The sequence below is a fragment of the Rhinoderma darwinii genome, chromosome 3 (genome assembly GCF_050947455.1).
Source record: "Rhinoderma darwinii isolate aRhiDar2 chromosome 3, aRhiDar2.hap1, whole genome shotgun sequence".
Lineage (NCBI taxonomy): Eukaryota > Metazoa > Chordata > Amphibia > Anura > Rhinodermatidae > Rhinoderma > Rhinoderma darwinii.
In genome coordinates, this window is record NC_134689.1 from 204119144 (window position 1) to 204141537 (window position 22394).

At 41.7% G+C, this 22394-nt stretch overlaps 1 protein-coding gene across 1 annotated transcript in view; it reads left to right on the top strand.

The window, feature by feature from the left end:
* Nucleotides 1-22394, top strand: part of LAMB4 (laminin subunit beta 4) — a 146911-nt gene that overhangs the window by 36043 nt on the left and 88474 nt on the right. The window contains exons 4-17 of the mRNA XM_075859410.1: nucleotides 4140-4213; nucleotides 5072-5260; nucleotides 5554-5617; nucleotides 8173-8387; nucleotides 9399-9519; nucleotides 10271-10459; nucleotides 11809-11988; nucleotides 12153-12262; nucleotides 14405-14484; nucleotides 16905-17055; nucleotides 17279-17410; nucleotides 17503-17688; nucleotides 17828-17949; nucleotides 18768-18888. Coding sequence (XP_075715525.1) covers nucleotides 4140-4213; nucleotides 5072-5260; nucleotides 5554-5617; nucleotides 8173-8387; nucleotides 9399-9519; nucleotides 10271-10459; nucleotides 11809-11988; nucleotides 12153-12262; nucleotides 14405-14484; nucleotides 16905-17055; nucleotides 17279-17410; nucleotides 17503-17688; nucleotides 17828-17949; nucleotides 18768-18888 — 1934 coding nt within the window. The remainder of the gene's footprint in view (nucleotides 1-4139; nucleotides 4214-5071; nucleotides 5261-5553; nucleotides 5618-8172; nucleotides 8388-9398; nucleotides 9520-10270; nucleotides 10460-11808; nucleotides 11989-12152; nucleotides 12263-14404; nucleotides 14485-16904; nucleotides 17056-17278; nucleotides 17411-17502; nucleotides 17689-17827; nucleotides 17950-18767; nucleotides 18889-22394) is intronic.

Below are 22394 nucleotides of genomic sequence, written 5' to 3' on the forward strand. Positions count from 1 at the left end.
AGTAGATAGTGCCACACACAGTGCCCATGTAAATAATACCTGAGTCCCCTCTGTATGGAATGTCACAGTGCCCCGCTGTAGAGAATGCCACAGTGCCCGCTGTAGGGAATGCCACAGTGCCCTCTGTAAATAATGCCACAGTGCCCTCTGTAGATAGTGCCACAACCCCCTGTAGATAATGCTGCTGTGCCCTCTGTAAATAATGCCAGAGTGCCCTCTGCAGATAATGCCACAGTGCCCTCTATAGATAATGCCACAGTGCTCTTTGTAGATAATGCCACAGTGCCATTTGTGGATAATGCCACAGAACCGTCTGTAGGTAATGCCACAGTGCCGTCTGTAGATAATGCCACAGTTCCATCTGTAGATAATGCCACACAGCTCCCTGTTGATAATGCCTCCCACCCCCTGTAGGTAGCGCCACACACCCCCTGCAGATAGCGGCACACAGACCTCCATAGATAATGCCACACACACTCCCTGTAGATGGTTCCACACAGTCCTCTGTAGATAATGCCACAGTGCCCTCTGTAGATAATGCCACAGTGCCCTCTGTAGGTAATGCCACAGTGCCCTCTGTAGGTAATGCCACAGTGCCCCCTGTAGATAGCGCTGCACAGCCCTCTGTAGATAATGCCACATTGCCCTCTATAGATAATGCCACAGTGCCCTGTAGATAATGCCCACAGTGCCACAGACCCCTGTAAATAGTGCCAAACAGCCCCCTGTACAGTGTCACACCACCCCCTGTAGATAGCGGCACACACCCCTGTAAATAACGCCACACAGCTCCCTGCAGATAGCGCCACACACCCCTGGAGATAGCACCACACAGCTCCCTGCAGATAGCACCATGCAGCCCCCAGTAGATAGTGCCACCCACGCCCCCCTGTAGAAAGTGCCACCCACGCCCCTCCCCTGTAAATAGCGACTTTGGTGCACCCTCTAGGAGTAGAATCTCCAGCCAGAGCATTACCGACGCTCTGGCCAGGGATTTCGCTCCTGGAGGAGCCCCTGACGTCAATGTCCATATTTGGACAGGGACGTCAGAGGCTCCCTCTAGGAGCGGAATCCACGGTCAGACTGTCGACAACAGTCTGGCCGGGATTCTGCTCCAGGACGAGCCCCTGACATCACAGTCGATATATGGACAGGGATGTCAGGGGCTCCCTCTATTAGCGGAATCCCCGGCCAGAGCATTGCTGACGCTCTGGCCAGGGATTCTGCTCCGAGAGGGAGCCCCTGACATACCTGTTATATATGGATAGGGACTTCAGGGGTTCCCTCTAGAAGCGGAATCCCCGGCCAGAGCGTCGGCATCGCTCTGGCTGGGGATTCCACTCCAGGAGGAGCCACTGACATCACTATCCATGTATGGACAGTTACGTCAGGGGCTACTCCTAGTGCAGAATCCCTGGCCAGAACATTGCTGACACTCTGACCAGGGATTCCGCTCCTATAGCGAGTCCCTGCCGTCACTGTCCATATATGGACAGTGACGTTAGGGGCTCCTCCTGTAGCAGTATCCCTGGTCACAGCGTGGTCGATGCTCTGGCTGGGGATTCTGCTCATAGAGGTAGCCCCAATGGCGCTATCTACAAAGAGGGCGTGGGTGGCACTATCTACAAGGGAAGTGTGGGTCACACTATCTACAGGGGGGTGTGGGTAGCAATATCTACAGGGGGGCGAGGGTGGCACTATCTACATGCGGGCGTGGGTAGCACAATTTACAGGGGGCTGTGAGTCATCCCCAGGCAGTGAGACCAGAGTTACACGTAATTGATGATGAGCCGTGCCTTGGCTCAGGCGGAAGAGCAGGCTGGGTTGAGGCACAGAACGTCACAGGAACTTAAAAAAAAATCACAGAAATGCTGGCATAGTGAAAGAAGTAGTCTATAACAAAATTATTTGTAAATAGCAAATTAAGTCAAAATACAAATAAAAAGTATCCCTAGCCAACTCCTTTAACTTACATGTTTTAGTGCAGAATTTATGCTCGCCATTCAAGTCTATGGGCCAAACAGGCAGCATCTCCGCACAGATTACACAGCATAAACTGACATGCTGCAGATTTCACAGCCGCACCGCAGAACACTTTCCACATGACTTTTCTGTATTTTTTTCCACAGCATGTGCCTCAGAAATATCTCATCCAGCTTGCTGCTACTGTAAATGGTGCGGAATCTCCTCACATAATTCTATTGCGGAAATTCCACAGTTTATCCTGCCTGTGTGAACATACCCTTAGAGTATATTCACATGTAATGTATATACTGCAGAATTTTTAACTGGATTTTCTGAGTGGAAATTCTGTAGAGTATTATAGTAGCAGCAAAGTTAATGATGTTTTCTTAAATCTCAACCAAATGCTGTGTAAAAAATATACAGAAAAGAAGAGCGGAAATTGACCTGCGGTGCGGATTCCCAATCTGCAGAATGTCAATTTCTCTTGCGAAAACTCTGCGAACTTTCCGCACGGTAAAAAATTGTTAAAATGTCTGCAGTGTTTACCCTTAGGGCTTATTTACACGAACGTGATATACGTCCGTGCAACGCGCATGATTTTTACCTATGTTAGTCTATAAGGCCGTGAGACAGTCCGTGATTTTTGCGCAACGTGAGTTCGTTGCGTAAAACTCACGACATGTCCTATATTTCTGTGTTGTTCGCGCATCACGCACTCATTGAAGTCAATGGATGCGTGAAAATCACGCATTCCACACGGAAGCACTTCCGTGGGACGCGCGTGATTCGCGCAACAGCTGTCAAACTATGAATGTAAACAGAAAAGCACCACATGCTTTTCTGTTCGCAAACATCCAAACGGAGTGTCATAATGATGGCGGCTGCGCGAAAATCACGCGGCCGCACATCATACGCTGCTGACACACGGAGCTGTTAAGTGCCTTTTGCGCACGCAAAACGCCGCATTTTTTGGGTAAATCCCCCCTTAGAGTCAGGAGGATCTATCACTACGATGACAAGAAAGTATGAGTTTGGGCTGTTCCCTACAATCAAGAAGGTAAAGCTCAATTCACACCACATTTTACATATATATGGCAGTATATGTACATCTGTAACCAAGAAAGGTACCGGGGATGTTTACTGTACAGTTTCTATAGATTTGTATATGCCATAGGTGTGTTCTTTGACAAACCTCTGGCAGGTTTACATCTGGATACATTTTTTTTACTTTTGGTGCATAAATTTCTGCGACTAAAAATGAGTTCCATTCATCTGAATGTGGTGGATTCTGCAGCAAGTGCAGGGATTTCTGCAAGTTCCATTCAGATCAATCAAACTGGTTTTCAGTCACAGAAATTTTCAGCAACAATATCTGCCGCTTGTGATTACACACTTGCTTTTCAAAACAACAGGACACCACAAAAAAAACCTTATATGTTAAGGTATATATATTTTTTATTATGCAAGTCAAGGACGGATGTATCTAAAAATAAGGGTATACATTTTCATACCTTTGCACATCACACATTTGAATCGGTCTGAAGACAAAAAGTTCACTTATCAAAGATAATGCATCAGTCAAATGAATGCCAACTGTACACCTTTTTTGATGGATCTGTCAAAAGAAAAAATAAAGTTGCCATACAGCTGCAGCCCTGTAAAACATTTTTGGGCGTGAGCATCGACTTAGGGCTCATGCACACGACCGTAGTGGTGTGCATGGCCCGTGATTTGCGGCTCTGACAGATGCGGAGTGTCATCCGCGGGCCGCCCGCAAATCGCGGGACTTGCACATGGCCGTGTACATTCATTTCAATGAGCCTAGACCGCAAAATCCAGCCGTAATAAGACATCCCTATCTTTTTGCGGTACAGGCTCCCAGGCAATGCAGGGAGCGTGAAACCACGGTCGTGTGCGTGGGCCCATAGAAATGAATGGGACCGCAATTCACCCGCAGATTTGCAGGTGAATTGTGGACACAAAAACACGTTCGTGTGCATGGGGCCTAAGAAGGAATGGGTCACGTATCCAAGCCTATGCCCAGTGCTGTGTATTGTATACAGAGATGTGTAGTCCTATTTGAAATACAATAGACATGTGATTCTGCTGATATAATGCTCTAAGACAAAGGAGAGTTCTGGAGCATAGTAACATTTTTACATTTTGTTCTTTAGGAGATGACCAGGTCAGCATTAGACTCGACCTCGAAACATTATTTCAGTTCAGCCATCTTGTGATGACCTTTAAGGTACTTTGTCTTTAAAATATATTTCATTCAAAAAAAAAACATGACGTAAAAAGACAATGGGCCTTATTAATCAAAACTATCTAACAGAAAAAACAATAGCAACCAATCATAGTGCAGCTGTTATTTTTCAACAGCAGTTCAAGTAATGAAAGCTGAACTCTGATTGGTTGTCACACAATACTTTTTTTTACTGTAAGGCAGTTTTGATAAATGAGGCCCATATGAACTTACTAAAAATCTAATTCACAAATAAATCAGGAGCGCCCATTTTAAATGTGATTTCTATCTATCTATCTATCTATCTATCTATCTATCTATCTATCTATCTATCTATCTCATATCTATCTATCTATCTATCTATCTATCTATCTATCTATCTATCTATCTATCTATCTATCTATCTATCTATCTATCTATCTATCTATCTATCTATCTATCTATCTATATCTATCTATCTATCTATCTATCTATCTATCTATCTATCTATCTATCTATCTATCTATCTATCTATCTATCTATCTATCTATCTATCTATCTCATATCTATCTATCTCATATCTATCTATCTCATATCTATCTATCTCATATCTATCTATCTCATATCTATCTATCTATCTATCTATCTATCTATCTATCTATCTATCTATCTATCTATCTATCTATCTATCTATCTAATATCTAATCTATCTATCTATCTATCTATCTATCTATCTATCTATCTATCTATCTATCTATCTATCTATCTATCTCATATCTATCTATCTATCCATCCATCCATCCATCCATCCATCCATCCATCTCATATCCATCTATCTATTTTATTACTTTTATTAACTTTTTTGTTATGTTGGTTTTCCAGACCTTCCGTCCTGCTGCAATGCTGGTTGAGCGATCTCGTGATTTTGGAAAGACGTGGAAGGTGTTTAGATATTTTGCACAAAATTGTGATTTAGCGTTTCCAGGCATTCCCGAAGGTTACGCTGATGAAGTAGGAGATGTAGTCTGTGATTCCAGATATTCTGACATGGAGCCTTCAACAGAAGGAGAGGTAATAACAAAGTTCAGCTTCTATAAGGCTATGTTATGACCCCATAGGAAAATATCCGTTTCCCTTCATCATTTTCGTACTACACTGGACGGGAAAAAAAACCTGGGGGGGATGGACATATGTATAGGAGCCCTAAGTCCAAATTTGAATGAAATACCAATGGAACGTAATTATTAATATTGGTGACTTTGAGCTGTGCTTTGAACAACCTATATGTAAAGCAAATCTTATAATATTATATATTCCTCTCAGTCCACACGTGTCCCTAAAGATAATATCCATTTGTTTTCTAGGTGGTTTTAAAGGCTCTAGATCCCAGTTTTGATATTGATGACCCATATGATCCCTACATACAAGGTATAAAAATAACGTATGATACAATCACTAAAAGAACAAAATATCTAATCATTGTTTATTTGGAATATGTAAGTTTGCAGACACAAGCTTGTATTAAAGGGGACTTGTCACCTTCGTATGCTGCCCCTTCAGAGGGCAGCATAAAGTAATGACAGACACTATGATTTCAGCAATCTGTCCCTTATTCGTTACAGTGCAGTAGTTTAGGAGAACTTACATCTTCACCCTCCTCCCACCCTCCTGTTGCTGATTGACAGATTTCTCCCTGTTGCTGTTTATAGTGTCTGGTAGGCGGAGAGAGGGTGAAAATCATTCATATCATTGGAATCATCGCCTGCAGCCCTGGCTGCGCGCCACAGAAATAAGATCTAAGATCTCATGAACCACTGTACCGTAACGAATAAGAGACAGACTGTTGGAAGAGGTTATAGAGATCAGGATGATGGCAAAACAAAATCTCTTTACTCAGACCGGTGTTATTTGCACACATGGCCACAGGAACAGAAACACACCACTCAGAACAAGCAATAGGTACAGTTATTAAAAAAAGTGGTTCAACTTCAGGTGCAGGCCGGCAGTGATCCCTGGCTCACCACTCAGTCTGACAGAGTCTTGGGCACTCCTCCCTGATATAGGGGACGTTCTTTCCAAATTCCAGGCCCTTTTTTAGGCTTCCAATGCTGCCTCTATCTCATTTGTGGTCAGGCTCCCGCTTGACCACACTGCAATGCACACTGTCTCATGCAGGGGGCCTCTGCCTGTCACCTATGCACGCTATCTTACGTGGGGAGGCTCCTGCACATCACCCACCAATGCTCCAGGACCCATTTAATATCAGGGCTCCTACTCAAGCCACACGGCACCACACAGCAGCTCATTTTCTCTCTCTCTCTCTAAGGGCTTAGCCCACACACTAAACCGCTTTAGGCGGTAACAGCCATCCCAAAGCTGTTATGGTGCGGCAAACCTCAGTCAAGATGGCGTCTGGGTCGTTTTTTCCAGCACCAAATAATTTAAAGTCACAGTAGCCAGCCATCATTGCCTGAACCTGCAAAAACAAGCAACACAGTTAGAACATAACATAAAATATAAAAAAGGTATGTCGCACTAAACAAATCTTTCTCTTGGATAAACACATCTTGAGATGTAAAAGCAGTTTACCACACATCGCATGGCCTTATAAAGAGACAGTACAAAACAAAGTTCACCATATTCTAGAACAATAGGCAACATAAATTCAGCACAACTTATAGCCCCTTAAGAAATGGAGTTTATCCCCAAATTCCTACAAATCTATTAGTAACGGCAGGAACGGAAAAAGAAATAGGGAGGTCATGAATGAAAGTGGGGCGAAAACCCAGGTTGGCAAAACATGGACTCTGAGATGTAGAGAAATGTTTAGAGTTGTTACCAATAAATTCTGCAGCAGGAAGAAAGTAAACCCAGTCATCCTGGAAATAGTTTGTGTAACACTGTAGATACTGTTTTAAAGTTTGACAAGTACGCTCAGTTCATCCATTAGACTGTGGATGGAAGGCAGTGGTTAAGAAACCCTCTGTACAAGCCTTTTTTATGCCAAAACTTTTCAGGTGGTGGAATCTGATATGTTTGGGAAGTAGCACTGACAACAGTAGAAAAAGCATGCAACTCCCATACATGTACTTCTAATTCCGTGACTTGGCTCTTTACTTCAGTTATGTGTCCACGGAGGTTGAAAAGAATGTAATGCAATTTAGAGATCTGAAAAGCGTGCTCTGACAAATTAGATTCTGCGAACTCCATATTGGGCCTGATTATTTTGTAACAGTGCTAGTACTCGATCTGGAATACAATAGATGGGGCAAATGTAGTCTCAATTATAGTCAGATGTAGTGCAGGGCTCTGTGCAACAGGTAGAGAGAACAATCATGGTCAGACGTAATGCAGGGTACGGTACTCAAGTAGCGAGATTAGACGTAAATATCCAAGATGGGAAAACCCCTTGAAGGAAGGCATATTAAGGCTTCATGCCTAGGGTTGCAACAGCTGTAAATACAGCCTTCTATGCACATACAGTGAAAAAATGTATACTACACAACTTATTTGGCTATGTTCACACGGAGTATTTTGGGGGAGGAATATCTGCCTCAAAGCTCCAAACGGAATTTTGAGGCAGATATTCCTCCCCCAAAATACTACGTGTGAATAGCAATGATCGCGCCGTTTTTCGCCCGCGGCCATTGAGCGCCGCGGGCAGAAAACACGCTTTCTCCTGCCTCCCATTGAAGTCAATGGGAGGTCGGAGGCGGAAGCGCCCGAAGATAGGGCATGTCGCTTCTTTTTCCCGCGAGGCAGTTTTACTGCTCGCGGGAAAAAGACGCCGACGCCTCCCATTGAAATCAATGGGAGGCGTTCTCGGGCCGTTTCTGCCGAGTTTTGCGACGCGGTTTCCGCGTCAAAAAACTCGGCAAAAGACCCCGTGTGAACATAGCCTTTCTTAGCAATTTTATGTATTGTGATTATAATTAGTCTTTTTGTTTTAAGTTGACAATAAATGTTATTCTCTTATTTTCCAGATATAATTACCGTAACAAATTTAAGAGTTAACTTTACAAAGCTTCACACCTTTGGGGATACATTAGGAAATGGATGGCAGAGTGTACCCCAGGAAAAATATTACTATGCTATTTATGAAATGATTGTAAGAGGAAACTGCTTTTGCAATGGTCATGCCAGTCAATGCATCCCAGTAGAAACCATGAGAGGCGATATTTTCAATGAGCCTGGAATGGTAAGATAAAGGAAGTGCCCCGTATCCGATATTCATTGTATGTTACAGTTGAGTGTAATTGTGAGTGTGTGTTACAAATATATATTGTTGGGTACCAGGGAAAATTTTATGAATCAAAGAGAACCTATCACCTGTCCATACATGTGCAGCTGAGTGCAGCATGTAATGGGGAGGGCCGCACAAACTCTGGGGCACTTTACATTTGTTTTCCTATCCTCCTCCGTTATTTAGATATCGGTGCCATTATATTTGGCGCCCGATATTTAAATAACCGGCTGAACTGTCAATGGAGCGTGTAATTGGCAAGGGGGCATGTAACATTGCTGTGACACTGTCCAAGACAGTGTCATAGCAAGAGCTGGAGAGAGGAGAGCGTGTGCACGAACCTCCGCCACCACCACTGAAAAAAAGAACAATGTGAATTCTTCTTCTTCTGTTCCGTGGCGGCGGGAGCATCATCAGTCGCGAGAGATCACATAATTTTGTCGTCCTTGTCTGCCGAGAGCTGAGGCGTGAGAGAGTGCGCGCTCATGTGCGCACAGCTCCGACACCGCTGCTGACAATACTCCCGTCGCCACGGAACAGAAGAAGAAGAATTCACATTCTCCTTCTCTTCTGTTCAGTGGTGGCGGCAGAGGTGCGCACGCACACTCTCCTCCATCCAGCTCTAGCTTTGACACTCTCCATAGCTGATTGGACAGTGTCACAGCCATAGTAACACGCCTCCTTGCAAATTACACGCCCCATTGACAGTTCAGGAGGTGATTCAAATATCGGGCGCCAAATATAATGGCACCGATATCTAAATAACTAGGAGGATAGGAAAAAATGTAATGTGCCCCAGGGTTTGTGAAGCCCTGCCTATTACATACTGCACTCAGCTGCACATGTATGTGCAGGTGAAAGGTTCTCTTTAAATGCTGACATTCAATAAAATAAAATTCCCAAATAGTTTTATGTAAATCAAGAGAAAAGAAAAGCAACTGCTTTAAAAGTTTTTACTGTTTCTAGGTTCATGGTAAATGCGTCTGTCAACATAATACAGATGGTCTAAACTGTGAGAAATGTAAAGAATTTTATAATGATGCACCATGGAGCCCAGCGGTTGGATTTGAGGATAATGCCTGTAGAAGTAAGTACAGGATACTTTTTTTATATATACTTTTATAATGCAATTACCCATTTTTGGTTTACACATTTTGTTGCCACATTGTCAGTTTCCCGCTTCAGCCCCCTTAATTACTATTATTATTATTTCTCCATAACGTTTATGTTGTCCTGTCCTATCTTTTTATATAGTATACTTCTATAGTTTACTTATACTTTTTAACATGTCGTAAGTTTACAGCTGCATTCCTTATTACTGTTCCTTATTAGAAGAAGGCTTCAACTAAAGCTAAAAAACATTTAAAGGGGTTTTCCCGTCCTTAAAAATTGATGGGGTATCCTCAGGATAGGCCATCAATATCGGATCGGTTGGGGTCCGACTCCTAGGACCCCTGTCGATCAGCTGTTTTGAAGGGGTCGTAGCGCTCATACAAGCGCTGATTCCCATTCATTTTCCCATTCCCCTTATCTGCTCGTAATGTGAATCGGGAGGAAATAAGAGTATACTTTGTAATACATCTTATTATCCTCCACTCATCAGGCTCGTAGGCTTCCCCTTCCCCTTCTGACTGTTCACTCACTCAGAATTTACTGCTAAATCTTTCTCCTCGTGACAAGACGGACTATACTTTATAGTCATAAATGGAGATTACGAGAAGAACATATGTATAACTCAAGCATTCATAAAGTGAAACATTTTTAAAATATAGAACAATTATTTGTCTGGTAATTGTTACAAATATTTTGTGTTTTATTTATTTATTTTCATTTTTCAGAATGCAATTGTAATGGACACACTGATAGATGTAATTTCAACATGCTGGTATACCAGGCAAACAATGGCACCAGTGGTGGTGTATGTGAAGACTGCCAGCACAATACCAAAGGAAATCAGTGTGAACTGTGCAAACCATACTTCTATCATGACCCTCTAAAAGCCATATCTGATCCTGAGACTTGTATTCGTAAGTTCAAATCCTATACAATCCTTGTGTAAATAGGACATGTGCATTTTTATTGTATGCTTTTTGTTCTGCATTTCTTGTGCAACTCACCTACACTGGTTGGACAAATAATGTATAAAATTATATTAAATTCCATCAATTTCCTACTAGCTTGCTTGAATCTTATAACTTTAACTTCACTGATATATTTTTTGTATCATACTGCATTCCAAAAGACCGGAATCCATTTAAAGAGGCTCTGTCACCACATTATAAGTGCCATATATTGTACATGATGTGATCGGCGCTGTAATGTAGATTACAGCAGTGGTTTTTATTTAGAAAAACGATCTATTTTCACCAAGTTATGAGTGATTTTAGCTTTATGCTAATGACTTTCTTAATGCCCAACTGGGCGTGTTTTTACTTTTGACCAAGTGGGCAATGTGGAGAGAAGTGTATGATGCTGACCAATCAGTGACCAATCAGCGTCATACAATTCTCTCCATTCATTTACTCAGCACATAGTGATCCTGCGTTGTTCGCTATGTGCTGTCACATACACCCACATTAACGTTACTGAAGTGTCTTGACAGTAAATAGACATCACGTCCAACCAGGACGGGATGTCTATCCACAATCCTGACACTTCGGTAACGTGTGTGTGGGACTTACAGCAAAGCACATCAAGATCACGCTGTGCTGTCATTTACAGCGTGATCTCGCGAGATTACGCTTGCTGTGCTTTAAGTCACACACAAACATTAGCAAAGTATCGGGATTGTGAATAGACATCCCGTCCTGGCTGGAGGTGATGTCTATTCACTGTCAAGACACTTCAGTAACGTTAATGTGGGTGTATGTGACAGCACATAGTAAACAACGCAGGATCACTATGTGCAGAGTAAATTAATGGAGAGAAGTGTATGACGCTGATTGGTCACTGATTGGTCATTGATTCATACACTTCTCCCCACAACGCCCACTTGGTCAAAAGTAAAAACACGCCCAGTTGGGAATTAAGAAAGTCATTAGCATAAAGCTAAAATCGCTCATAACTTGGTGAAAATAGATTGTTTTTCTAAATAAAAACCACTGCTGTTACCTACATTACAGCACCGATCAGATTATGTAGGAGATAGAGCATTTATAATCTGGTGACAGAGCCTCTTTAAGGATCCTTATTTTTATGTTTTTCCCAGGAAACATATGCAAAAAAGATTGTAAAGACAATTGCTAGTATGAATACAGCCTTACACACTGCTCCCTACTCTCACTCTCTGCTCCCTGCGCCTCTTGATTTTGCGAGATTCTATAAAAGTTGTAAATAACGTAAAATATTTTAAAATAATTCTGTGCTCTTCTTCCAGCTTGTGATTGTGACCCAAATGGTACACAAGGTAATGGATTGTGTAAAGGTAAAACAGACCGCAAACTAGGAATCATTGCTGGGACATGCGTATGTAAAGAAAATGTTGAAGGAATTCGCTGCGATCAGTGTAAACCTGGCTACTTTGGACTGAATGCCAATGATCTGGCCGGCTGTCAATGTACGTAGCTGTGAAATTGAAAACAGTATTTTATCCTAGGAAAAAATAGTAATTTAATATTCTTGCCAGTAGTTGTAGTTCCAAATAAATTATGAAAAAAACAAAAAATAATCATTTCAATATCTGCTGTGCTATTAAATATCAATTCAATTTTTCTATTTCAGACTGTGGTTGCAACCCTTTTGGAACCTTACCCTTCTCAGTGTGTGATGCTGTTACAGGAGCATGCCAATGTCAGAGCCTTTCAACAGGGCGGCACTGTGATGAATGTCTTGTAAGTTTGGGTATTGCTTAGTTTAAAAGGATGTCACCTCCTTGTCTTTGCTCCTATTTGTCCCATATTACAATTGAAACTGGGAAATATATAAAGAAATATTTTCTGTGTGCCCCATGAGAACAGCAAATTCCCCTCCTCCTCCACACTGTAAGACAACTGACTGAAGCAGGAGCCTCCTCCCACTGCTCTTTTGTATGACAAAAAAATTGTTAAGCCCCACCCCCTCTACCGTTCCTATCGGAAAAGGGAACAGAACAGCAGGAGACTAACCTTGTATTTTCTGCAGGATTTCTATAAGACTGTTTGTTTTAGGAACATGTAGAAAAGCCTGCAGACTGACAAACAGTGGGGGCAAATATACCTCCTGTTTTCTATTATCATTAATTTATGGGTTTCGTGTTCCTTTAAGGGCGGTTCCTAACTTTAAGGCTATGTTCACACGGAGTATTTTGCAGGAGGAATATCTGCCTCAAAATTCAGTTTGGAAGTTTGAGGCAGATTTTCCTCTCCCTGCATGCCGATTTTCGCAGAGTTTTTCGCTGCGTTTTTCGCCCGCGGCCATTGAGCGCCGCGGGCATAAAACACAGCAAAATACGCTTTCTCTGCCTCCCATTGAAGTCAATGGGAGGTCAGAGGCGGAAACGCCCGAAGATAGGGAATGTCGCTTCCTTTTCCCGCGAGGCAGTTTTACTGCTCGTGGGAAAAAGACGCCGACGCCTCCCATTGAAATCAATGGGAGGCATTTTCGGGCCGTTTTTGCCGAGTTTTGCGACGCGGTTTCCACATCAAAAAACTCGTCAAAATACTCCGTGTGAACATAGCCTAAACTATTATTGTACATCACTTTTTAGGGGTCTTTACAATAAGAAACTGCAATATTTAGGGCAGGGAAGGGCCAACATTTTCGAAAGTTTCTGATTCTTGCCTAGTTGTTTAACAGTAGAACTCAATGGGGCAACCAATAGAAATTTACAGAAGAATCTTCTGACGTCACACGGTTTCTGCTGCACCAGTACCGCCCAATCTGCTGGCTGCATCTCCTGTGATCACATTTAAACTTGTTGCTGGAGACTAAATTATACTTTAACAGTAAAGCAACAATGAAAAAATTATGAAAATGCAACTGCATTTCTTAAAATGAATGTTAGGTAGGACTGTTTATTCACACGTGGCAGATTTGTTGCAGATTTCATGTGCTGTAGAATGTTAAATCCACAGCATGCTCTATCTGTAAAGGATTTCTTCAAGATTTTGTAGAGGATTTCACACAGATTTTTCAAGAACATGCTACAGAAATATTCTGTGAACATAGCCTAGTAGTGCAATGTATGTAGGCACAAATATAAAGAGTTGGCATCACTGTAAACATTAATATAATCATTTCATAAATAGTAAGTAGTAATAAGAAAAATAAGATTTTCGATTACATAAAAACAATCTGGTGTTTTAATACATTTATTAATCTTTTTTTTTTACTGTACAAAAATTATATTACCCATTGTATTTTGAGATTGTTAAAATCCATAGGCAATTTCACATTAAAATCTGCATGATTACTTGGGGGTTTTTAATTTTAGGGAGAACTTACTGCAGATTGTTCCACAGGATTTTCACCATGTGTGATTGCACTTTCCAACATTCCTTATTTATTTTTTTTAAATTTAAAAAAAAAAATCTTGCAATTTATGTTCTAATTTAAAAAGATCTGTATGGTGATGCCAATGGCAAAGCCTTGCTATACATTCTAATAGCCTGTAGGTGTCAGTGTTGTTGCAAAATAGAAAAGTGAAGTCCAAAATAATAAAGCACAGCAAGGGAAATTAAGCGAAAAAACATATTTTTATATCTATATATATATATTTATTCATTTATTTGGGGTGTAACATCTATATTTGGAATCATGTTACCTTTTATTGTAGTGTAATTATTTTTTTTTCATTATTCTCATGTTTAATAGTATTCCAAATATCTTTCATGTGTTTTATGTTTAGTTCATATTGCTTTGTTAAGATAGAGGTTAATCAATATTAATTATTTTATTATTTGACCCATATATGTCAGGGAAATTGTATGTATTTTTAATTGTGTATATATAAGGCTTGTAAGTAGATATCCATGATCAATTTTGTTACATTTTAGCCCGGCTATTGGGGACTTGGAAACAGCCTGTACTCTTGTTCAGCATGTAACTGTGATATTGGAGGCTCTCGTATGAGTGTGTAAGTATAGTACACAGATGTTTACATACTTTTTGAATTATTCTTGTTTCAAAGATTTTTTGCTATCTTCATAGATATATGATATTATATCAAATGCGTTTAAAAAAGCCCTTAACCCCTTAGTGACCACCAATACACCTTTTCACGCGGTCACTTAGGGGCCTTTTCGCGGCGGCCCAGTCTAAGACCTGCACGGGTCTCCCGTGCAGGCTGGAGCCGAGGCTCTGCTGTCTGATGACAGCTGAGCTCCTGCTCCAACGCCCACAATCGAAGTTTACTTCGATCGGGGTCATTTAACCCATTACATGCCGCCGTCAATAGCGACCGCGGCATTTAACTTGTTTACAGAGGGAGTGTGCTCCCTCTGTCACACATCGGCGGCCCGCAAATGTAATTCTGGGTCTCTGATGGGGTGTCATGGCAGCCGGGGGCCTGATGAAAGCCCCCAGGTTTTCCCTGGGCATATGCCTATTAGGACGCGCCGGAGGCATGTCCTAATAGATTGCCTGTCAGATCACACTGACAGGTAGTAATGCTCTGGTATACTAAGTATATCAAAGCATTATAGCAGCAATCTGAAGATCGAATAGTAAAGTACCCTAGTGGGACAAAAAAAATAACTAATTAATGTGAAATAAAAATTATTAATAAAAATGACGGTAATAAAAAGTGGTTTAATTTAGTAAAAGTGTATAAAATAAATAAAAGTTCACATATATGGTATCGCTGTGACCATAATGACTCAATCAATAAAGTTAATATGTAATTTAAACCGTAAGGTGAAGACCGTAAAATAAAATTGCAAAAAAACAATGGCGAAATTGCTATTTTTTTCCATTGCCGTCAAAAAAAGTCATAATAAAAATTAATCAATAAGTCCCATGTACCCCAAAACAGTAGCACTCAAAACTACGTCTCGTTCCGCAAAAAACAAGCCCAAAAAATCACTACATTGATGGAAAAATAAAAAAAACTATGGCTCTTGGAAGGCGACGATGCAAAAACAAATAATTTTAGTTCAAAAGTTATTTTTATTGTGCAAAAGACGTAAAACATAAAAACCTCTACATATGTGGTATCACCGTAATCGTAACAACCCACAGAATAAAGGTAACATGTTATTTACACCGCACAGTGAACGGCGTCAATTTAAAACGCATAGAACAATGGCGGAATTTCAGGTTTTTTTTTCTAATCCCACCAAAAAAAGTTGATAAAAGTTAATCAAAACATTATATGTACCCCAAAATGGTGCCTTTAAAAAGTACAACTAATCCCACAAAAAACAAGTCCTCATACAGCTATGTCGACGGAAAAATAAAAAAGTTATAACTCTTTGAATGCAGCTATGGAAAAATGAAAAAAATTGCTTGGTCATTAGGGCGTAAAATAGGCTGGTCACTAAGGGGTTAAGATTGGCAAAATACGAAAGCGCTGCCAATAAACAATAGAAAGAATTAAAAATGTTATATTTTTAAAAGTGGTGATGCATATTATAAAAAAAGCTACAAGATAAAAGGTTTTCTTTATTAGAATAAAGGCATTTTGAAACAATGGGGCAGATTCATCATTGTATTCACACCAGTTTTCTGGCATTAATACATTGAAAATAATTTCGCCAGAAACACCTTTTTTACACATCTGAATGTGTCAGAAAAAGTGGGTGGGACTTCAGAGTTGCATTGAGCATGACTCATATATCAAAATGGCGCGATCAATCAACAGTTCGTCCATGTACACAATTTGTGGGTATAATGTTTCAACACACATGACTAAGGCTGGGTTCACACCTGCGTTGTGTCATTCCGTTGTTCTGCTCCGTCAGAGGAGCAGAGAAAAGAAATAACGGAGGCAATGGTTCCGTTGCACAGCGGATACCGCCGGTTGCCGACGGAGCCCATTGACTTTAATGGGCTCCGTCGGCTTTACGGGGTGTCCGTGCTTTTACCGGACACAATAGCGCAGCATGCTTCGCTATTGTCTCCGGTAAACTCCGGCAAACCCTGCAGGATATGCAAAGGAGGCCCCTAACTGAGCCTCCGACGCAGATATGAATATAGCCGTAATGTACAGATCATGACAACATCCCACCAACCGCAGTCAAAACAAGAGGTGCAACACTTTAAAAATATGGCACAGTCTGAGTGCCATTCTTTTCAGTACAAACTGGCACATTTGTACTGATAAATGTGCCAAGTTGTGTCAAACTATATTAATTTCTTTGTTGTAATATTAAAGAGGTCATCCCACAAAACCCCTACAAAATCTTTGTAGACCTTTAGTATTATGGTAAACAAGCATTTTGTCCCCAAAATTGATGTTTATCATTAAAGGGAAGTTACTTACCATTATTTACCATTTTGTGTTGATAAAATATAAAAAAAAAAATATTTGTTTTTTGTATTATTTCGTATTTACAGATGTTCTCAAAGCACAGGTCAGTGTGACTGTCTTCCTAACATTGTAGGACTTCGGTGTAATGAGCCTGCAAATGGATATTATATTGCAGCCCTAGATTATTATATCTACGAGGCAGAAAAAGCCCAAGCACTCTCTGGATCTGCAACTATAGTGAGTCACTTTTTTCATATGGAAACAGTAGACGGATATCTTTATTTGTGTTAGACTCAATGTTTTAATAGACTTCTAAAGCTAAAATTGATAAAAGAAGACTATTAGAAATGCAAAAAGTATTTTAAAAATCTTCTAAATATTACATGTTGTGAAATACATGTTTGCACCGGCTCATTATACGAATATGCTCAGCTCAAACTGCCAAAACATTTGTGCCCAGGTTAGTCCAACTCCCATGCTAAAATGCAAGGAATACTTCCTCAAACAAGGAATAGATTTCCGATATGAGAATGATAGGATAATACTGAAAAGTATGAAGAGAAGAAGTATCCGAGGCAGGCGACAATCCCAGGTAATGGTTGTTTTATATGTGGTAGTATGGTGACTGCTGATATCTTCTGCCTCCCGGAAAGTGAAATTTGTGCTGAATTTTTTTACATCTAGGAAATTGTTCCATATGGCTCGGAGGGTGTTGTGGAACTGGTATTACGGCAGCCAAGTCCTGGGCAGCCTATCACATGGACAGGCCCTGGATTTGCACGTGTTCTAAATGGGGCTGGACTGAGATTTACTGTGAACAACATCCCATTCTCCATGGACTTTATCATCGCTATTCGATATGAGCCAGAGGTAACATGTTGTTTTAGCCATTGTGAATAATGTGGAATCCCCAAATACACAGGTTTCCATACAAGAACCGGTGTCAACTAATTAATATTTTCGTATCTTATCACGACAATTTGTTTTTCATTTTTTTTTATCTGTAAAGTCACTGGAAGACTGGACAGCAAAAATTATAGTCAACCTACCAAATGGGGAAATAAGTGAATATTGCAGGAATAGGACACCCCAGTCTGAGGGATATACATTGAGTCTGCCTGCTACTTCCAGGTAAATTACAACATTCAAAGCCTTGCCATGGGTAGATCTTGTAAGTTATAATTCTAATTTCTTAACACAGTATACACTGGCCTCATGTAAAAAGTATAAAATATGGGGGAAAATATTGTCAATAGTCGTCATATTAATAGTTGTCCAGTATACGTGCTCCACATAGTCTTATGTGCCCATAAACAGGTTCTTACAATAGCTCTGCCCTGGAGCTCATTGGCTAATGTATGCAAAAGTACAGAGCATAGAAGCTTTACATTTAATTCAGATGAATGTTCAGTATCATTTACCAGTTTTAAGCAGAAGATTTGATAATTTTATTAAGAGACGCAAAACTGAAATGTACACCAGCTATGAGCTGGCGTAGATTTCCACTATAATTTATAACAATTTCTGGCATAAATAATAGTAAATATATTGGGTTGCGGATGGCCCCGTCCCCTCCACTAAGCCCCACCCACTGACTGACACTTTACACCAGTATTTTGTGGCAAAAAAATGGTGCACGCTGTTAATAAATCTGGTGCATTGTGTGATCTTAGCTACGCCCCTTCTCGAGATACATCAAAAATGTTGAGGGAGGTGCAAGAAGTTGCTAAAACACACAATAAATTTGGTGTATGTTAAATATGCCACATTTTTGACACAATTTATGCCAGAATTCTGGCACATTTTGCTTAGTAAATCTCCCCCAATGTGTTGTAATTCTACATACAACACATGACCTTAAAAGCTAGTACAGCATTTATTTATCAAACAGAGGTATTTTGATATGCATTATGTATTATCTGCCTTTAACTGGCATTTTTCCTTTATAGGTTAGCTATTCTTAATGAATCTGTTTGCCTGGACCCCAACATGGAATACCAAATAGATGTCTATTTTTCTCAAACATCACACACAAACACCAATAGCAAATTTTATATTTTAGTTGATTCGGTAAGTAAAATAACATAATAAATATGTATATATGAAGTAAAATGTTGAACACAATGAATGCCTTGTTGAAATTCATTTATATATATTGGAACTGTCCATAATATAGGATACAATGCACTCCTCTTCTGAAAATTATAAGAATAATCATAGTCATCGAGGAGTTCTGTGAACACAAAAGCACCAGGTGGGCAGTAAGTGAACTCTGAAGTGTCTCCTATTATTCTTAATCATTTATAGTAGGATACATTCATGGCGGGCCTTAGGTACGTGCGACCAGTGCGGTCGCACAGGGCGCCGCCCACCGCACTGTAAGGGGGGCGCCACCGGGAGTACATGCCCGTGCCATAGCTACTACTCGGGACGCCAGCGAGTCAGGTGCTACTCATTTACTGCACTGACCTCATACTGGCTGCCCCGCGCCCCGGCCACCGCTCGTCCGCTCACCCTGTCCTGCATCCTGAATGACGAGACTGGCGTGATGACATTATTCAGAACACAAGACAGGGAGGAGACACCGCGCTTCCAGGGCTGGTGGAGACACCGAGGGAACGTTTTGTCCAGGGTGGCTCCAGCAGGAAGTGTTTACCTGAAGCCCAGCAGGTAAGTCACTGACTGGACTTTGTTTGAATGTGGGAACTGATGGGGTCTAAAAAGGGCAATAATGGCAAATGGACAGAGTATTCAGTGCCACCTTGGTGCCCATTTGCCACTTATTGCCCCTTTAGTGTCCTTCTATTCAGTGCCCCCTTGATGCTCATTTGCTATTTTGTTGCCCCGTTATTGTTCTTCTGTGACAAAAGATGCTAAAGGCGACAGGGGCAGCAAATGGCCATCAAGGGGCTACCAAGCAGAAGGAGCAATAGGTGGCAAATGGGCACCAAGGTGGCACTAAAAGGCTCTAAAGTGTTAATAAATGTCAAATGGGCACAGAATTCAGTGCTTTCATAGTGCACATTTACCATTTGTTGCACTTTTAAACCCTGTTCAGATTATGTGAAAAGCTATGTACACCTTTGAAATGTTTGAATTTTTTTTTCTATCAAAATCAGTGTGTTTGGTGCAACTTTGTAATTACATTTAAGGCTTCGCTCACATCTGCGTCAGGGCTCTGTTCAGGCGTTCCATCTGAGCTTTCTGTCAGAACGGAGTTCAAACTATTTGTACTTTTTGAGATACAGCTGTTTTGTATTCTGTATACAGAGCAGCCGTATCTAGCGCGGAGACCTGAGTCTGTCAGGTCAGTGGGACTGACGGGTTCAGTGTCAGCGGGTCCTACATGTCGACGGTTCATAACTTAAATGTGATCGATAACAGGTGGATCCTGCGTGTCAGAGACACAGGACCTACTGACACTGAACCCGTCAGTCCCACTGGCCTGACGGATTCCGGTCTCAGTGCTAGATACGGCTGCTCTGTATACAGAATACAAAGCAGCTGTATCTCAAAAAGTTAAAATAGTTTTTAATAAAAAGTATTTATTTAGAAAATTACACAAAACACACTGATTATTTAAAAATTAAAAAAAACTATTTCAAAGGTGGGCATAGCCTTTAAAGTGGTTGTCCGGAATACAAATTAAACATTTTGTTGAAGCAGCAGGAGGAGTTAAAATGAAAAAAAAACATATACTTACCTCTAGCTCCTCCCAGACGTTCCTGCGCTGGGGGTCCCGACAGATCTCTTCTCTGTTTGTATATAGCGGTGACATCATGTTGACCGTACACCATTACTGCAGCCTATTAATAGCCTCAGCGGCGTTCAGCTGAGACCAGTAATTAGCTGTGGCGGTGATGTACTGTCAATGTGATGTCACCGCTGCAGTCACTCTGTGTACACACAGAACAGAGATGACAGAAGCCCCCAGCGCAGGAATGTCTGGGAGGAGAGAGGTAAGTATCAGGGCCGGCTCCAGGCTTAGGTGGACCCTTGGCCGACACAAGACTTAGTAGGCCCCTTTGTGGGGGAACTCACGGCAGCAGTAAAATGGCAGAAAATTTCACTTTGTGCCGCCATATAGACGTTAGGCCCTGTTTATGCCCCCACATAAAAGTTAGGCCCCCAGTTTGTACCCCCATAAGTTTACCACCCTCCGTAGATAGTGCCACACAGCCCCCCTCCCAGGTAGTGCCACACAGCCCCCTCTCCCAGGTAGTGCCACACAGCCCCCTCTCCCAGGTAGTGCCACACAGCCCCCTCTCCCTGGTAGTGCCACACAGCCCCCTCTCCCAGGTAGTGCCACACAGCCCCCATTTCCCTGGTAGTGCCACACAGACCCCTCCACCCCGGTAGTCTAACACAGCCCCCCTCCCTGGTAGTGTCACACAGCCCCCCTCCTTGGTAATTCCACACTGCCCCCCTCCCGGGTAGTTGCACCTTTGGTTCCCGCTAGGAGTGGAATCCCCTGCCAGAGCATTGCCGACACTCTGGATGGAGATTCCGCTTCGGGAGCAGCCCCTCACGTCACTGTCCATATATGGACAGTGTTTTGCAAGGCAGCCCCAGAGCCATAGTCCTGGGCACAGCACTACTAGCACTCTGCCCCGGGAATCCTGCTCTGCTCCTGACATCACTGTCCATATATGGTAGTGGGCCCTGTCACTCACCTTGGTTCGCCGCGTGCTGACGGCGGCCCTGGTAAGTATGGGCTGCTTTTTTAGTTGAAGCCCTCCTCTCCTGCTGCAACATAATAAGTTTAAACCCGGACAATCCCTTTAACCTCTTAACACTATCCGTGTATGTATGGCGGATGTACATTCCAACAATATTGCCACCGTGTGTTATCTGTGGTGTTACATAGGACTCCAGGTAACACTAATACATTTTCTGTAATCAGAGAGTTATCACTGTGTTATCTGTGGTGTTACGTAGGACTGCCGGTAACACTACTACTTTATCTGTACTCCGAGAGTTATCAGGGTGTTATCTGTGGTGTTACATAGGACTGCAGGCAATATCTACTACATTATCTGTAATCAGAGAGTTATCACTGTTATCTGTGGTGTTACAATCTGTTCTGTGTATATATGTGCCTGCGTGGGTATATTTGGACCTGTATGTTCGTATATTTACCTATATGTATTTGTATAAGACCCATTATGTGTGTATACATGCCTCGTGTGTGTGTGTGTGTGTGTGTGTGTGTGTGTGTGTGTGTGTGTGTGTGTGTGTGTATATACATAATGAATGTATATTTGCCTGTATGTCAAAATATGTGCCTCTATGTATGTATAGTATATATGTTCCAGTATGTACGTGTCTATATATATCTAACCTAAGGCCGGCCCTGGATACATTATCCACCATCTTATCATATTAATAATGTTGGTCTTCAGCATCTAAGGCAGTGGTCTCAAACATGCAGCCCGCGGGGCACGGAAGCTCCCGAGACATCCTCTGGAGAGCAGAGAGCAGACCAAAGGAGGAGCGCAACACACACACACCCCCTGTAGAAAGTGCCGCACACACACCCCCTGTAGAAAGTGCAAACCCCCTGTTGATAGCGCTCC